Below are 15,784 nucleotides of genomic sequence, written 5' to 3' on the forward strand. Positions count from 1 at the left end.
CGGTGTTCGAGCATAGCCTCGAGCAGCCCCTAAGCTCAAGGAAGACCCCAGTTCCAAGCCCAGGACACACTATACTGAGCCCAGGTACAGACACTGTTTACAACTTGGCTCCCTATCCAAGGCACTCCCAAACCCCAAAGGCCTAGGGGACCAGAGCACTACACAGCTGAGGAAGAAACCTGGGCGCAGGAAGGGAATCCCTGGTTGTAGGTGAGGAATCGGGGTTAAGAACCCCCTTTAGATTCCCCGCATTTCAGGAGAAGGGTGATGCTTTTCAGGCTCCTCCGACGCACCATTCGATTTACTCATGGGAGAGCTAGCCCTTTAAGACTACGCCCACTGGGCGCGTCCTGGCCTCTCCCAGGAGAGGAGGGGCGGGGGCACTTTGGTCCCGCCCCCGACCGGGCCCGCCCCCCGGCGTCCCCGCCCCGCCCCCGGCACTCCGCCGGCGGCGCCTTTGATGTTCTGACCCGCCAGCTCCCGGAGCCTCTCAACCCCGCGCCCGCGCCCGCGCCCCGCGCCCCGCGCCCGCAGCCCGCCCAGGCGGAGTCAGCCCGCGCTCCGCCCGCTGCGATCCGGGCTCGGAGGTCCGGTCTCCGGGCTCGCCGCCTCCCGGGCCGGCTCCGCGCCCCGCACCCCCGAGCCCCGCGCCCCCGCAGGCTGAGCGCACCATGCCGCAGCTGGACTCGGGCGGGGGTGGCCCGGGCGGCGGCGACGACCTCGGCGCGCCGGATGAGCTGCTGGCCTTCCAGGACGAGGGCGAGGAGCAGGACGACAAGAGCCGCGACAGCGCCGCGGGCCCCGAGCGCGACCTGGCTGAGCTCAAGTCGTCGCTCGTCAATGAGTCCGAGGGCGCGGCCGGCGACGCGGGGGTCCCGGGGGCGGGCGCCGGTGCCCGTGGCGAGGCCGAGGTCGGGGCGGAGGTGAGCGCTGGCCCGCGCCCCGTTGCTCCTAAGAAGCCGCGTCGCTCCATCGCCCCTGGCGCTCGGCTCGCGCTGCCCCGCCCCTCCCTCCCGCGGCTCTCAGGGGTCCCCATCCCTCAGACCCCTCCCGGGCCCCGGGCCCCGAGCCCCGAGCTTTCCCAGCCCTCTCAAGGCCCCTTTGGATCTCCCCGCAGGCTCTCGGGCGGGAACACACTTCGCAGAGACTTTTCCCCGACAAACTTCCAGAGTCTCTGGAAGACGGTGAGTTTCTGCCCGGCCCAGCTCCCCTCCTCCCGCTAAGGCCCGGCCTCGGTGGGAGAGCCGGGCCGCCGAGTACGGGAGGGAGCCGAGGGGGTGCCTCCCTCCGCCCCCCACGGCAGCTCGAGGAGGCGGTAAAACCGAGGGGGTGGGGGAGTGGGGGGCGGGTTTCCCGGGCGCCGCCAGGCTCGAGTCACTTCCGGTGCCCTGACCTTTATAGGAGTAAACAGACCCCCGCCATCTCCGCCTCCCCTCCTGTCCAGGTGACTTGACTAATCCCCCGTCTTGAGGAGGAAGCGCTGGCCAAGGTTCCTTGGCCGGAGGGCAGAGTTGGGGTCGAGGAAGGGAGGCCCGAACTCGGGGTCCTTCATCAAACCTTGGCACTGCGGGGACCCCCCCGCCCCAGCCCTTCAAGTCAGGAACTTGAAGGGGACCCCTTGGCAATTCTGATCTTCTCTCCATCGAGCAGACAGCCTTCAGCCCCAGCCGCCCCGGGCTGGCGCTTCTGACCAGCTGTGGTTTTTCCAGGCCTGAAGGCCCCGGAGTGCACCAGCGGCATGTACAAAGACACCGTCTACTCCGCCTTCAATCTGCTCATGCACTACCCGCCCCCCTCGGGAGCAGGGCAGCACCCCCAGCCGCAGCCCCCGCTGGTAAGTGGCCCCAGCAGCCCATCCCGCCTTGTGCCTGCTACCTCCTTCATCAGGTATGTGAGGCATGGGCAAGAAGTGACTTTTACCTAGAACAAAATAGATACAGGAGAACGCTGTTCTCGTCCTTTTCCCCATACACACCCAGTGGGATCTGAACCAGAAAGAGATCGTTCCTGAAGGAAAGAGGACAGCCGCAAGCACCCCCACTTACCTCCAGCGGTTGGCTTTTGTCTTCCCAGCTTGGTCACTAGCAGGTGCTGGCTCTGTCTTGGAGCTTGGTGATGCTGGGGTGGCATCTTCTTGAAGAACTTTTAAGCTGAGATCACCCACCCCTCCTCAGGGTGGTGTAAGTGGCATGGAGTTTTGAGTTTTGCTGTTAGCCTTCTCCCACTAAGTCCCAAGGTGGGGGGAATGGGTAGAAAAGCTGGGCTGCTTCAGGTCTTCTGGTTGTACAGGAGAAACATCTCCTACTCGTTCTGTCCTTGTTGGCATGAATGTGGCCTTCCCAGAGAAAGAACCCGACCACAATGTGGGGAAATTCGGTTTTTAAGAAGCTGGCTTGGTCTCAAATGCACCAGGAAGGGCTTGCAAAGGTGTTTCAAATCAGTAGTGTCAGTTAGGGGCCTGTTTAATCAATTTGCAAATACTCAGTGCTTTGAGAAGACTGCAAGATCATTACAAACCGTGCTTTTCTGCCCATTGGTGCAGATGACCTAAAGTGTGAAGAGCCTTTTCTGAGTGCTTCGGGGCAGCAGTAAAGCTGTGCTTAACGATAAACTCAGATTAGAGTTCCAGACTGCTCAGCTGGCCCAAGTCAGGGGTGAGATTAGAGCTTCGAGAATACATTGAAAGGGCCCTGGGGTCTGTGGTGGGTGGGTGTTGGGTGCAAACATAGACCCTCGTGCAGGTCAGGCCAGCAGGGGGAAGCTCATATGCTAGTGGTGGGGGGTCACCCGTCACCCAGAGGGTGGAGAGTGACTGCCAGGCTCTTTCCGATCAAGAGCGAGGAGGGTAGGTTCTGAAAGCAGTTTCATGCTGAAGCTGGTGGGGCGTGAAAAAGTAGACTGGGGCTTCTCTCCAGAAACCCAAGATGGAAAACCTGGTAAACAGCTGACTGGAAATAAGCTCCTTGCCCTTTGGACCCCCGTTCCTTCATCTGTAAAGGAACACGTTGGTTGGTTGAGTGGTCTGTCGCTTTCTGGCTCCTGTCTGTGAGGTATTTGCTTCCTTCCAAGTCTGTGGGGGAAGGGGCTTGCTTGCCTTCCGACCTTGCCACCTGACACAGTAGCTCTCTCCCCAGAGACCTCTACCTTCCATGAGCCTGCTATTAACAAATATACTTTGGGGGCTCCCTACAAGGTATAAACTCTTAGACTTGGGCCCAGGTGGTGGGACATAACCCACCACTGCCTAAACACCAGTAGCTGAGTTGCTGACGGGAGGCTGGGGTTGCTGATAATCAAAACTAAAGAAAAGGCTCAAAACAGACCTCGCAGGCAGGTTCCCTCCAGCGTCTTGTGATGCCACAGAGGTGCAGGGAAAAGGCGGTGTTTCTGAGTTCCTTTCACAGTCTGGGCAAGTGGTAGGGGAGCGCCCAGAGTGGGAGTGCCTTGTTCTCCACAAGGGTGTGGTGATGGAACCATTTGGTGTCCTTTAGCTTATACTGGTCAGAGTGTCGCAGATGGCCGGCTGCCTCCAGCAGTCAGGACTCAGGGGGGAGCGGGGGCTGGAACAGGCACACCACCACTCCCCTTGCCTGGATCAGCTATCTTTTAAACTTTGAGATCCTTCTCAAGCTGCAGCAGATGCGTTTCTGTGCGTCACACTCTCTCTTATAGGGGCGAATCCTTTTGTCCTCCTCCCCAGCCTGCCGTTGCCTCCCACAGCCTGGCTTCTGGGCTCACAGGAAGAGGGCAGGCTCTGGAGCTGACTTTCTGTGCCCTGGCATTGGCTGCTCCATAGGGCCGGAGACAAGAACAGAGGCACAGGAGGGCCTGCACTGGGGAGACGCTGGGTGAGGAAGATGTACGTGAATATGGGGGGCCCTCCTTTAAGCAAACCTGTTACAAAGGAACAGCTAGAAGAGTAGTAGGTGTTTGTGTTACTAGAAGAGTTATGTGGACATTTAAAATATGGTGAGTTTTTAAAAGGCAAAATTAATTGACCCTGTGTTTTGGGAACCCATTTATCATGTGATTCAAGGTTCCTGTGTCTAGAATGAGGAAAGATACTCTTACAGTGGGTTAGGAGCCCCTTGTGAGGTCCTCAGGAAGGATTGCCTGTGGAGGTTTTTCCCCCAATGCTGTGTTTTCCTGAGGCCATCTTCAGGGAACAGAGGACATGCTGCCCAGCCCCTGCCCATGGGCTTTGGAACTAGGCCCCTCTTGCTCTTTGCCCTCTCTGAGAGAATCAACTGGTCAACAATTGTGCTGGGGGGCTTAAGGCCGATCGCTTGACCTTCCCTGACAGTAGGGAAAACCCATGCCAGGGACCTCCTCTGCCCTTGTCTGGATGGAACGCCCATGTGGCTACTACGCTGGATACCTCAAAGTAGGCAGACTGGAATCTTGTCAGGAGCTACCAGAGGGGTGTAGAGGGAGATTTTTCTTCTTTTTGGTACTTGGCTCCTCGCAAACTCTGTTTTTGGAAGTGGAAATTAGGTCAAAGTTAATTTCACAGCTAATGTCTTTCAGGAGCCTCATGTAGGTTTGCAGACAAACCTAGCCCCGTAGCCACTGCTTGTTTTGTTTTGTTTGCTCCGCTCTGGGATTGTAGTGGGGAGGGCAATGACCTGGTCCTGGGCCAGACTTTGAGGGATTTCTGGGATGAGTGAGGCATCACTCCTTAGGGAAACTCAGACTCTAGGATGTGCAGAACTGACAGTTTGGTGCAAATTCTCATCTCAGAAAGGATATGAGGCCTCGTCACTCTTCTGGCCCCTTCCAGGGGCTCCGCTTGCTGTCTGTGGCCCAGAAGGCTGGTGGGCCTTTCACCATTTAGATGAAATGCCCAGAATAGGCAAATCCAGAGACAGAAAGTAGGGGAATGTTTGCTGGGGCTCAGGGAAGAAGAGAATAGGGAGTGACTGCTAATGGGTATGGGATTTCTTTTTGGGGTGATGAATATGTTCTGGAATTAGATCATGGGGATGGTTGCACAACCTTGTGAGCATATTAAAAGCCACTGAATTGTGTACTTTAAAATGGTCAATTTCAAGGTATGTAAATTACATCTCAATTCCCAAAAAAAATAGTTGAGCTGAGCCTTTTGGCTCTTGCAGGGACTTGGGGCTGTTTCCCTGTGCCATCCTGGTGTCTGGGCATGCCCCGAGACCTCTGAGGTGGAGGTGCCCACTTGAAGCAGTGGATTCATGCTTGGGCTCCTGGCCATTGGGCTCACATTCTCTGACTCCAAGGTCTGAAGTCCAAGTGAGGATCGTGCAAGCGAGCCTGGGGGAGCAGGAGGTGAGGGTAATAGCAAGACTTGAGCAGAGGAAGGAAGTGCTGCTGACGCATGGCCAGCCTGTCCTGGGGAGCTCTGCAGAGATGCACCCACCCAGCCCTCCACACCCCTCAGAAGACAAGCATTGAGGCCTTGCGGGGGAGGGTTAGTGATGGTTGGTCACTAGCCCTGGTTGGGGTGAATGAGTTTGGCACCAGGCTGGGTACCAGATGGACCAGAAGCAGCCTCTCTGAGAGTGCCCAGCTGAGCAGAGGAGACAGATGAATAGACTTAGATCCCTGGCCAGAAGAGTCCTGTTACAAAAGGGCCAGCTGGCAGTATCCTGGGCATACCTGGCCCCTCCTGGGCTGTGGGAGAGGGTCTGCTGAGCAGCTCCTTGAAGGAGTAGTCTGCCGAATAAAGACACCGGGGACTGGCAGGCATCTGGGCTCCTCTCCAGACATCCCAGATCATCTACTTCTCTATTGAATTTGCCACCCCCAAGCCCAAACCATCACCATCCCTCCCCTAGGAGGGCAGCCGCCTCTGTAGTCCCTCTGACAGACCTGGGTCCCCACCCTAACCCTAACCCTCAATCCAGGATCCCCAAGGAGCTGAACAAAAGTCAGATCGCACCTCTTGCCGGATTAAACCCTGTAGAGGCTCCCATTGGTCTTGGAGTAAAATCTGAGCCACTCAGCACAGCCTTAGTGCCTAGGTGGCCAGCCCCTGCTGACCGCCCCTCCTCATCTGCACCACACTCTTCCTCTCTCCCTAAAAAGCAGCCCCCCAGTGCCCTGACAGGACACTGAGTTCTTTGTACCTCAAAACCTTCACACTCATTCCTTCAGCTTGGCATTCTCTTCAGCTCTTCACCTCACTGCCACTTTCTCATTCCTCACCCAGGGCGTATTCAGATGTTACCTCTTCAGAGATACTTGGCTCTGACCATCCAAGTGGGGCCCTCCATCACACCCCGCCCCAGGCCTCAGCTGCCTTGCCCACCCTAGCAGCATTTCAGGCCAAGGAGGTTGGCACTGGTTTATGATGCAGTTGCCATGCTCAGGCCAGAGGCGGCCCATGTGTCAGAAATATCTTTGAGCCTTAGTTTCCTCCTCAGCACAACGAGAGTAGTAAGCCCTCCTCCCAGAGTTGGAGTGAGGACTAGAGGCAGGGGTATCAGGGACGTGCCCAGGAAGGTGCCAGTGTGCGTGGGCTTGGGGGTCAGGATTTGGCCACAACTGATCCCTTTTCCTTTGCTGCCCTGGCCCCTCTGGGACCAGTGGTGGCTCAGTGGTACTAACTCTACTTTGGGCCACAGAGTTTGGGGTCTGAACGCTGGAGTGGGGACTTGGGTATATGGGCCCCTCCTCGATGCCTTGGGAGGAAAAGTGTGAATCCTGGGACCAGGCTGGGAGCCACAGCCACAGCCACTCATTCTGTCCTGAGAATCCTCTCCTACCACCCTAGAGATTTGTCTGAAAGAGGCCCCTCCTTCCCTAGCCATACAGAAGCCCTTTACATATGTTAGGGGCTGAAGCTATTTTGTAAGGGAAAAAAGGGGAAAGACCCTTGTGGCCATTAGCCTCTGAACCATTCCGAGCACTTCTCACACGGTCCCCCTGTGCACAACCTCCTGTGTCTCGTCCCAGTGCTTCCAGGGTGTGGGGTGCCCCCCGGGCAGTGCCCACGTGTGGCTTCTTTGCTTGTCTCCCCTCATGTTTGTTATTCGCTTCTCCCTCATGTGACTTCTAGTTTTCACACGGGTTGCCTTCTTTACCAGTGGGAATGATGCTCACTGATTGTTTTCCTGGAGCAAAGTGTGAGAACTGTGGGCTCAAGAGGTAGGAAGGAATCGCGGCTTTGCTTCCCCATGGCCCCAGTTCACAGAGGGTTCCTGGCAGAGCCCAAGCCCAGCCCACATGGCGTTTCCCCTCTTTTGTTGTTCATTTTATAGGTTCGAGCTGGGCAGTGAGACTTAAAAGTAATTTTGACTTGGATTCCTTCCTGACTTGGAGGGCTGTGTGGTATTTGGAAAATCTGCAGCCCCCACACCCGCATACCCCCAGGGTGGAAACTTTCAGGGGGGCCTCCGTGATGCCTCTCAGGCCTAGGAAGTCACCCTGAAGGAGGCCCGCCCGTCCTGCAGACCTGCCCCACCTGCCATCTCGGCCGCAGCTTAGGACTGCCCATCCGTGCCTCCAGCTCAGGAGCAGAGGGAGGGGCTGACGGCGAGCCCTGTGTCGGCCGCTAGCACCCAGGTGTTCCTCCCCGGGCCTGAACAGGGTTTCCCGAACCAGCTGTCACAGGCAGTAAACAGGGCTGTCCATACCAGCTCTGCCCACCTCCCCAGGTGCCCTGAGACTTAGATATGAGTGGGGTTGGAGTGGGAGGCAGGGTCTTGGTGGTCCCTTCTCGTGGGCAGTTGGCAGCCCATGCCCTCCTGGGTCCTCTTGAGATCACTTCCCACCCCCTGTCCCCGCATGAAGGGAGGTTTAGCTGAGCTGTGAGAATGAGCTCTGGGGGCAGTGGTTTCAAGTCACACAACAGCTGAGGTCCGGGTGGAGCAGGGTGGGCACAGAGCCGCGTGGAGGGGCAGGGGGAGCAGCTGCGGTCCCGAAGCCATACAGTCACGCTCCCTCATGCCTTGTGACTGGCTGCTTCCTGCCACTGTGGACAAACAAGACTCCGGTGGAGGAAACAGGTGTTTTATCAGGTCACAGGGCTCCCCCTCCCCCATGGTACAGTGCATGGGTCCTGGGGTGCCAGCCCTCCTCTGCAGGTGGGGACAGCAGGTCGTGTCAGGGAAGGGACTTATCCATGGCCCCTTAGAGGAGTGGAGGTGGAAGGCCTGAGTTGGGAAGCTCTACCCTCAGACGCCTTACCTTCCACTCCTTGGCTGAGTGGCTCTGGGTAAGTTAACTCTTCTGGGCTTTATTGTCTCACCTAAAAACAAGGATAGTGAAGGTTCCTAGCTCCCTGGGTTGCTGTGGAATGGAACGAGCTCATGTATGTGGAGTTCTTGCCACACAGTCGGTGCCAGCCTGGGAGGGGTTGTTAACACTGTGGGGAATGGCCTTTGTAAAGGACGCCATGCCAGGAGGTGCAGTAACTACCCCTGAAGGGGGCTGGACTGAAGCCCCTGACGCTCTCCATCCTCAGCCCCTCAGCCGGCTCCCCTGGGGCAGAGCAAAAAGGACAGCTGTCCACCTGGCCAACCCGAGGGCTCTCAGCTGGTCAACGACGTGGTGCCCGCTATATCTAGAATCCTGGTCCAGACCCCTAACTGGTATTCACTGAGCCCCACCCCCCCGCCCCGGGTACTTGGCCTTGGCTCAGCACAGAGGGGACGGCTGCCTCTGCCCGCTCCAGGGCTCAGTTCTGGCAAGGCCGAGAGACTCTCCTGGGGGCTCAGTGCCGGCCGTGTTGGATAAAGCACGCTGAGGAGAGGGGCTGGTGGGGCAGCTAGGAAGGTTTCCTGGCAGGGGGCTGTTCTGGCAGGCCCAGAACCTGTGAAGGCGGGAGTGGGGGAACGCTCTAGGTTGGGGGACAGCTGGAACAGAGGAGGAGGGGCAGAAATGAGTATGTTCTTGGCCACTGGAAGGGCCCGCCAAAGCCCAGGGTCTGTGAGGCTGGAGAAGGGCCAGCATGGAAGGCCTAGCATGTGCCCAGGCGGTGCTGGTGCCACAGCCCAGGAGTTGGCAGCATGAAGGGCAGCATGGTGCCCACGGGAAATGGTCTGACTTGGACAGAGAGGGTAAGGCTGGCAGGCGGATGCTGGGAGGCACAGGGTGACTGGAGGAGGTGGGCAGGGCCAGGGAGGGGGTGGGCTTTGGGCAGGGGAGACCCGAGCAGGCTGGCACATGCCAGGAAGGAGTGCCTCAGAGGTGGAAGTTTCGTGTTACTTCATTGGACTCTCAGTCTGTCTCCAGGATCACGAGGCCAGGGCCTCGCCTCCTGTCCCTGAGGGGACTGAACCCCGGCCAGGGTTTGGAGAGCCCCCCTCATCAGCTCTGTCTCTAGCAGGACTCCAAGGCCCCAGGAGTCTGTGGAAGGTCTCTGAGAACCCAGGACATTATTATCTCCTTCCTTCAGGTAGTCTGCTGCCTCAGCTCACAGACCTGTGATACTTGGGGTTTGGACGTGGGTGCCACCTCCCTCCCCTTAAAGAGGAGTGGTCTTCATCAGCCTTGGCACATGTAGTCTCTAAGCTGCAGCCTGGAGGGTTTGTCTTGGTCAGAGGGTCCTGTAGGACATGGGGTTCCCATTCCCTGGGGGGAAAAGGGACTGTCCCTTGCTGGATAGGGTCCCTGGCCAAGGTGGGCCTGAGTGTGGCCCTCTCTTGGGGGAGGCTGCCTTGTAGCCTGTCCCACCCATGGAGCCTGCCTGCCTGGGCTGTACCAGCAGATATGGCTTTAGAGTGCAGAGGGAGATGGTGACACACGGCCTTCATGTCACAGCCAACTACACAGCCAGAGCTCCTTGGAGATCAGAGAAAGCAGATGCTTTGCCAACCCCTTTACCCCTCCCACTGAAACAGCCATCTCTTCTCTCCAAGGACACGAGGCTGTCTGGGCCCCACACTGTCTGCTTGCAAATAACGACGAATGTGTGGCTAGGGCTGCAGGCATGGATGGGCAGGATGTGGCCCCCGGGAACAGTGAGTTCTGGGGGTTCACGTGGTTAGAGCTGCCCTAGCCCACCACCAGGGCAGCCTGGCCAGGGAGGGCAGATCACCCCCTCCCAGGGAGCCCAATTTGCCCATGATGGGAGGAGGCTCTGATGGGCAAGGAAGCCAGGAGCCAAGGCCACCTCCTCCCTGGCGTGTAACCTCAAGTAAATCTGTCAACCTCTCTAGGTCTCAGTTTCCCTCTGTAAATGGGGGTAGGGAGCCCTGGCCATGAGGATTCCTGAAGGTCAGATAAGCATTAGTGGGAGAGGCCTGCTGCTCTGGTGGGCCTCAGCTGGGGCTTTTTGCTGGGCACTGCAAGAACTGCTCCTGACCCAGCCTCCCCATCAGGCAAGAGGGAATTGGAGGGCGGGAGGGACAGGTGACAGGAGTCCAGCTGAGGGTATTCTGACTAACTCTGACCTGGCTCTGGTGGCAGCAGGCCCAGCCTCTCGGTCTGCTGGGCCGCCATCTGAAACACATTACCAATGCTTTGTAAACTGCACATCACTCGGCCACATGAAAGCTTGGGATCTAAAAATAGCCACTCCCAGAGGACGCCCCGCATTGGCGGGGCTCAGCTGACCTCCGCACGCACACCCACCACTAGGCTGTCCCTTTTGCCAGGGAGCCCCGACTGGCAGGGCCACACCCACCCACCCTCCCAGTGTGGGCAGCCACTGCCTGAGGCCACTTTATCTGAGCACAGATCTCATCCAGCTGGTCAATGCTTCAGGCCTCAAGGCCTTACCTAGGGCACAATGTCTGGAGGAGCCAGGAGGAGGCTGCCCAGAGTGTGTCAGTAACCGCAGGCCCCCTTCCCCAGACCTGTATATGGCTGGCATGTCTGTGGAAGCCAGTGGAACTGTCTCACAGGAGGGACACTGGGGCCCTGTGGAGGTGAAGCATGGGAAGGGGGACTTGACTGCCGTCAGATGGTGGACAGGAGGGCCACTGGTGGATGTGCTGGTATGAGAAGGGCAGGGTCCTGCCCTGGACCCCATGGTGTCAGTGGGGAATCTGTCCCAGCACAAAGGCAGGGCAGCTGTGGGTCTCCAGGCTGCCAAGGTTGACTCTTTGCCCTACTTTCTGTGGGCTCCTTTCCCTCTGGTCTCTATGACCAACTGCAAAACCACTCTTTTCCCTAAAAATAAACATGCTTATGGGATTGGGGGAAGCTTTGTAGCTATCAAAGGAAATAATAGGGTGTTTAAGAAAATTACATTGCGTTTTAAATAACCAGCATGAAAGTCATTAAGTTTTAAGTTTCATTCAAATCAGATGGCTCTGTGGCTGGCCCGGTGGCCAGGCAGGCAGAGGGTGGGTGGGCCCTTAGGGACGCTGAGCAGCAGCCTCTGGAGAGTTTTACAGTGAGGTCTCTGCTGGCTGTAGCTGGGGTCCAGGCAGGGCAGCCCTGAGTATATGCTGTGCTGCAGCAGCCAGCCCAGAGCTCGAAGGCAGGCTCTGAAGCAGTCTGCAGCCCAGGAACCTCCCAGCTGTGGTGGGCAATCCCCTGGGTGGGGCTGGGGCATGAACATAGACCAAAGGGTGTGGGACAGATGAAGCTGGGACTGCAGAGGCCGTAGGGATTGATGACCATGTTGGGATAGGGGTTTAGGGATGGTGGTTTGGATCAAAAGGGCGAGAGAGGATCTACAGGGCCAGGACCACATCTGTCCTCTTCACTGCTAGACTCTCTCAGTGGCCAGCAGAGAGCATGACACATAGTAGGTGCTTGTAAACAGCTGTTGAGAGAGTAACAACAGCCACGGTAATAGTGCATGTGTCAAGAGCCTCCCAAGTGCCAGACCTGTGCCAGGGACCTTTAATCCCGATATCAAGATCCTTACCAGAAGCCAAGAAAGTAGTCGCTATATAGCTCTCATTTTACAGATGGGAAAACTCAGGCTCAGAGAGGTTAAGAATGTGCTAGTACCTGGCAGCGTCAGGACGTGGACTCTTTTCCCCCAGAGCCCAGACTCTGCTCTGTCCCTCTGCTCTCAAATCTGTGCAGTTAGTTGGGGTCACTGTAGGCTGCAAAGCTGAATGTTACCCCCACTCCCGCTGAGTTTATGAGCTGGATTCCTCTGGCCTCAAGGAAAGATTTGGTGCTTTCCTGCCCCCCTTGGGCATGACCTCAAAGTTCTGGACTTGGGTCAGGGCTGGACCAATGCCTGGCAAGGTCAGGGCTACCAGGGCCAAGAGCTGTGTTTCTTGGTTGAAAGCAGGACCTCGGGGCTTCCAGAATAAATATTACCTGGAAAAGTGTTTTACCTGGAAAAGTGTTTATAAATGACATTCAAGATTACATTAGGTTTGGGAATTCCCTGGCGGTCCAGTGGCTAGGATTTTGCACTTTCACTGCCAATGGCATGGGTTCAATCCCTAGTCAGAGAACTAAGGTTCCTCAAGCCACTAAGCGGGGCCAAATAAAAAACAAGATTGCATCAGGTTCTGATGCATGATGCAAGGACAGTTTAGGATTATGTATCAGTGGATTCCCTCTTTCTAACTTTGGTCTGGGCTCAGCTGGAAGCTCATTGCTAGACTTTTCTGGCCCAGGGGCCCTCCTCTGTGTGGTCCAGGAATGGACTAGAGGGTATCCTCGGTTCTAAGACAGTGGGACTGGCTGGACTGAGGAATCTGAGGGCATCCCTGGGCATGGGTGTCCCCTTGCCAAACCCCTTGGGAAAGTTGCTTGGGAACCAGATCCACCTGCCAACCTTGCTAGGACATTTTGAGAGTTTCTGCTTCTACTGCTGCCCTCCTCTGCACCTCCCACCCTAGTTCCACCCCGGCTCTTGTCACTGAAGGCTAGGCAGGAGCTCAGCAGTCTGGCCCAACAGCAATCTGGCAGCAGTCCAAAGGAGATCAAGGGCCAGCAGCCCCAGCCTGATACAAAGGCCAGCTTTCCTGAAAAGCCTTGGTCTGGGAACATGCTCTCCTTTGTCCTCTGTTTTCTTCTTCATTAATTAAAAAAACAATTACCAGACACAAATATTACTTCATTTCATCCCTATGAGATATGGACATGGTACAGATGGGGAAGCCAAAGCATGGAGACATGTACCTTGCCTGTGTTGGAGGAGAAACATGATCTCCAACATCTACCTCTCTGTTCCCTGCCCTTAGCACATGCCACTCTGCCTCTTAGGCAACATAGCTATCCACTCATTCTTTTAAAAATTGGGTTTTTTAGCTACAGTTGGGTCCCCTTGGCTCCCCACCCCCCAAGAATGTAGTATTTCACCCTCTCCTCTGTTTTTATACTGTTAGACGCAGGTGCGTGTCTGTAAAAGCTGTTTGGTGTGGCTTTTTTCAGAACCCCCTGACTCAACCTCTTTAGAGTGCTCCACCTCACGAGGGCCTCTGTGGCAGTTGGAGCAGCCCTGCCCTCCTCTGTCAGCTTACACTGGGTGTGAGGGTTTGGGGAGGGGAGCATCCTGGGCCCCGAAGCCTCCAGCCACTCCTTTTCACTCCTTGTTCACAGGGGATAAACCTTTAGCTGGACCGAGTCTAGGCAGAGCCCCAAGGGCCTTAGCTGCCAGGGTCAGACCCAAGTGAGCTTCCTGACTGTGGCCCCATGGCAGAATTGTCCTACCGGGGCTGGTACAGGCAGCTAAACAGACCGAGGAATTCACAGACCCCTCTCTTATCTTTGGTCCTCAGAAGCTGGCTGGAATTAACTGGGGCAGGAGTGCAGTGCCAAGGTTGGGGATGAGATCTCCAAGTCTCCACCTCCCAGCCTCAAGCCATTGCTAACCATCAGCCCCCACCTCTCCAGGGCCTGCCTGGCTCCTGCTCCTATGCAGAACACTCACTCTTCTGCCAGTGGCCATCCCTGCCTGCCATCCCCACCCCCGCAAATGCTGCACGCGGACTGGGAAAACAGAGGCCAGACCCCATAGGAAGAATTTCTCATGGTTCCTTTAGTCATTTATAATTGAGGACCAAAATCACCACCTAGAGGGCAGGGTGAAAACGCCCTTCACACAGAACGAGATTGGGGGTCAGAGTCACACAGCTGGTCAGTTTTTTCCAAGAGAGATTACTGGCAGGGTGTTGCTGGCGAAGTCGGTGATCCCTGGGGTCCTGGGTGGGTGGAGGTCTCAGTGAGGAGACCCGGTGTGGGCAAGGGAGAATCTGGCAACCACTCGGCCCCTGGGCCTAACACGTGTGGTGTCCTCGCTGGCTACCACCAGCTGGCCTGTGGGGCCTGTCACTGAGCGGTAAAGATCTCTGGCCGGGAACCCAAGAGGCTGGATTCAAATCCAGATCTATCACTACTTGTTCTGAGACCTTGGGCAAGTCATTTTCCCTCTCCTGTCTTCCATTCCTCGTCTGTACAGTCTGTACACACAGATCACGCAGTGGCTGGGAAGACTCTGCAGGGTGGGACTCTTCGGGGTGCCTGGCATACAGGAGGCTGTCACTAGTAGGGGCTGCCATCTCTAAACCTGCATGTTCACCTTCTTCAGGACTTTTCCACAAAGCCTCTTGGTTTCACTCCTAGGGTAACAAAACCTCTGACTTCCTCAGATGCTGTCCTCCCAGAGCCCAGCTTTCCCTACTGCCTCAGACAGCCTGAGCTGATGCTGTGCCCCTGGCCTGCCTCAGTCCGCGCGGGGTCCCAGGTGGCTGGGCACTGAGATCGAGGAGCTGGGAGAGTGACTCCCTGGACCGGGGGATGCCCAGCCCCAGGGCTGCTGCAGAGTCCTCAAAAATGTGTCGGTGTATCAACTAGCAGCTCCGCTGCAGCAGCTCCCGGAAGCTTATATTTTCCTCTAAAAACATCCTGTCCTGAGGGGCGTTTACCTCAAAGAGGAAGAAGGAAAACAAAAGTAAACGAATGCATAGAAACCGCTGGAGGCTGTGGGCCAGGCCACTCAACTCAGTGAGGTTCCGCTAGCTCTGAGGGCGCCTCAGGGCTGGGCTGGGTCTAGAGCAGGCCTGTGGTTTGCCAAGGCTGCCTGTGGCTCTCTGGTCCTCACCTCTGCTGTGGCAGGGCCCCACTATCTGATGTCAGGACCAGGCAGCTGGTGGACTGGCCACAGGGGCCTGGTGGGGCTCTGTGCATCCCTGGCAACAGTCCCGTGCTGGCGGGAGGACTGAAGCCTCCTGGTCTACTAGCGGGTGGCCCAGCCATCCCCCAGTCCCCCAGCTCTGCGGGCCACAGTGCCACCGCTCCATGCTTTGTGAGGGGCGGGGAGCTGGAGGGCCATCCCCTGGAGAGCGCCATGTCCTGGGCAGAAGGGCCCAGAGTAGGGGTGGGGATAAAGGGGCATGAGCCCAGCTAGGGTGTATCTGCAGAGGTGGGATCTGTGGGAGCCCACACTTCAAGGCTTGGCTGATACGCAGGTGAATTCCCCTTTGGAAAGGGGACCTGCTTCCTTCTGGGAAGTTCATTCTCATTGTCCCAGGCCTTATGTGTGTGTGTAGGGGTAGGGGGGGTTCCCACTCAGCAACTGGCCAGACTCCTTGGCACTTACACACCATCGGTGATAGAGAGGTCTGGGGGAGCTGTGGTAGGCGCTAAGGGACCCTGGAGTTGGGAGGCATCCAGAGGAACTGATCAAGACCAGAGTGGATGCTCAGGGGCACTCTCAGAGTTGACATGCGTAGTTTCTGGCAATGCAGGGAAGAGAAGTGAGAACTGGAGAGGGCCTTATGAGCAGGGCCACTCTGTGGGATTACGCAGGGGATCTGGGCCAAGGAGTTGAGATCCAGCCTGCACTATGCTCCCCAAGCCGTGTGCCCTGGTATGGACCCAGGTGTCTCTCCAGAGGGGGTACTTTTTCCAGTTAGCACAAAGGTACCGTATGAAGTTGGCAACCCTGGTT

At 57.0% G+C, this 15,784-nt stretch overlaps 1 protein-coding gene across 5 annotated transcripts in view; it reads left to right on the forward strand.

Moving 5' to 3' along the window:
- Positions 1-486: 486 nt before the first annotated feature.
- Positions 487-15,784, forward strand: part of TCF7 (transcription factor 7) — a 32,005-nt gene continuing 16,707 nt past the window's right edge. Inside the window, exons 1-3 of one of the 5 annotated variants that reach the window (XM_061423494.1) lie at positions 487-923; positions 1,118-1,184; positions 1,710-1,834. In XM_061423494.1, coding sequence (XP_061279478.1) covers positions 672-923; positions 1,118-1,184; positions 1,710-1,834 — 444 coding nt within the window. In that variant the 5' untranslated portion in view covers positions 487-671. The remainder of the gene's footprint in view (positions 924-1,117; positions 1,185-1,709; positions 1,835-15,784) is intronic. The other 4 variants (XM_061423493.1, XM_061423495.1, XM_061423491.1 and 1 more) reach the window with 4 other exon arrangements.

Source organism: Bos javanicus, chromosome 7 (assembly GCF_032452875.1).
Source record: "Bos javanicus breed banteng chromosome 7, ARS-OSU_banteng_1.0, whole genome shotgun sequence".
In the NCBI taxonomy this organism is placed as follows: Eukaryota; Metazoa; Chordata; class Mammalia; order Artiodactyla; family Bovidae; genus Bos; species Bos javanicus.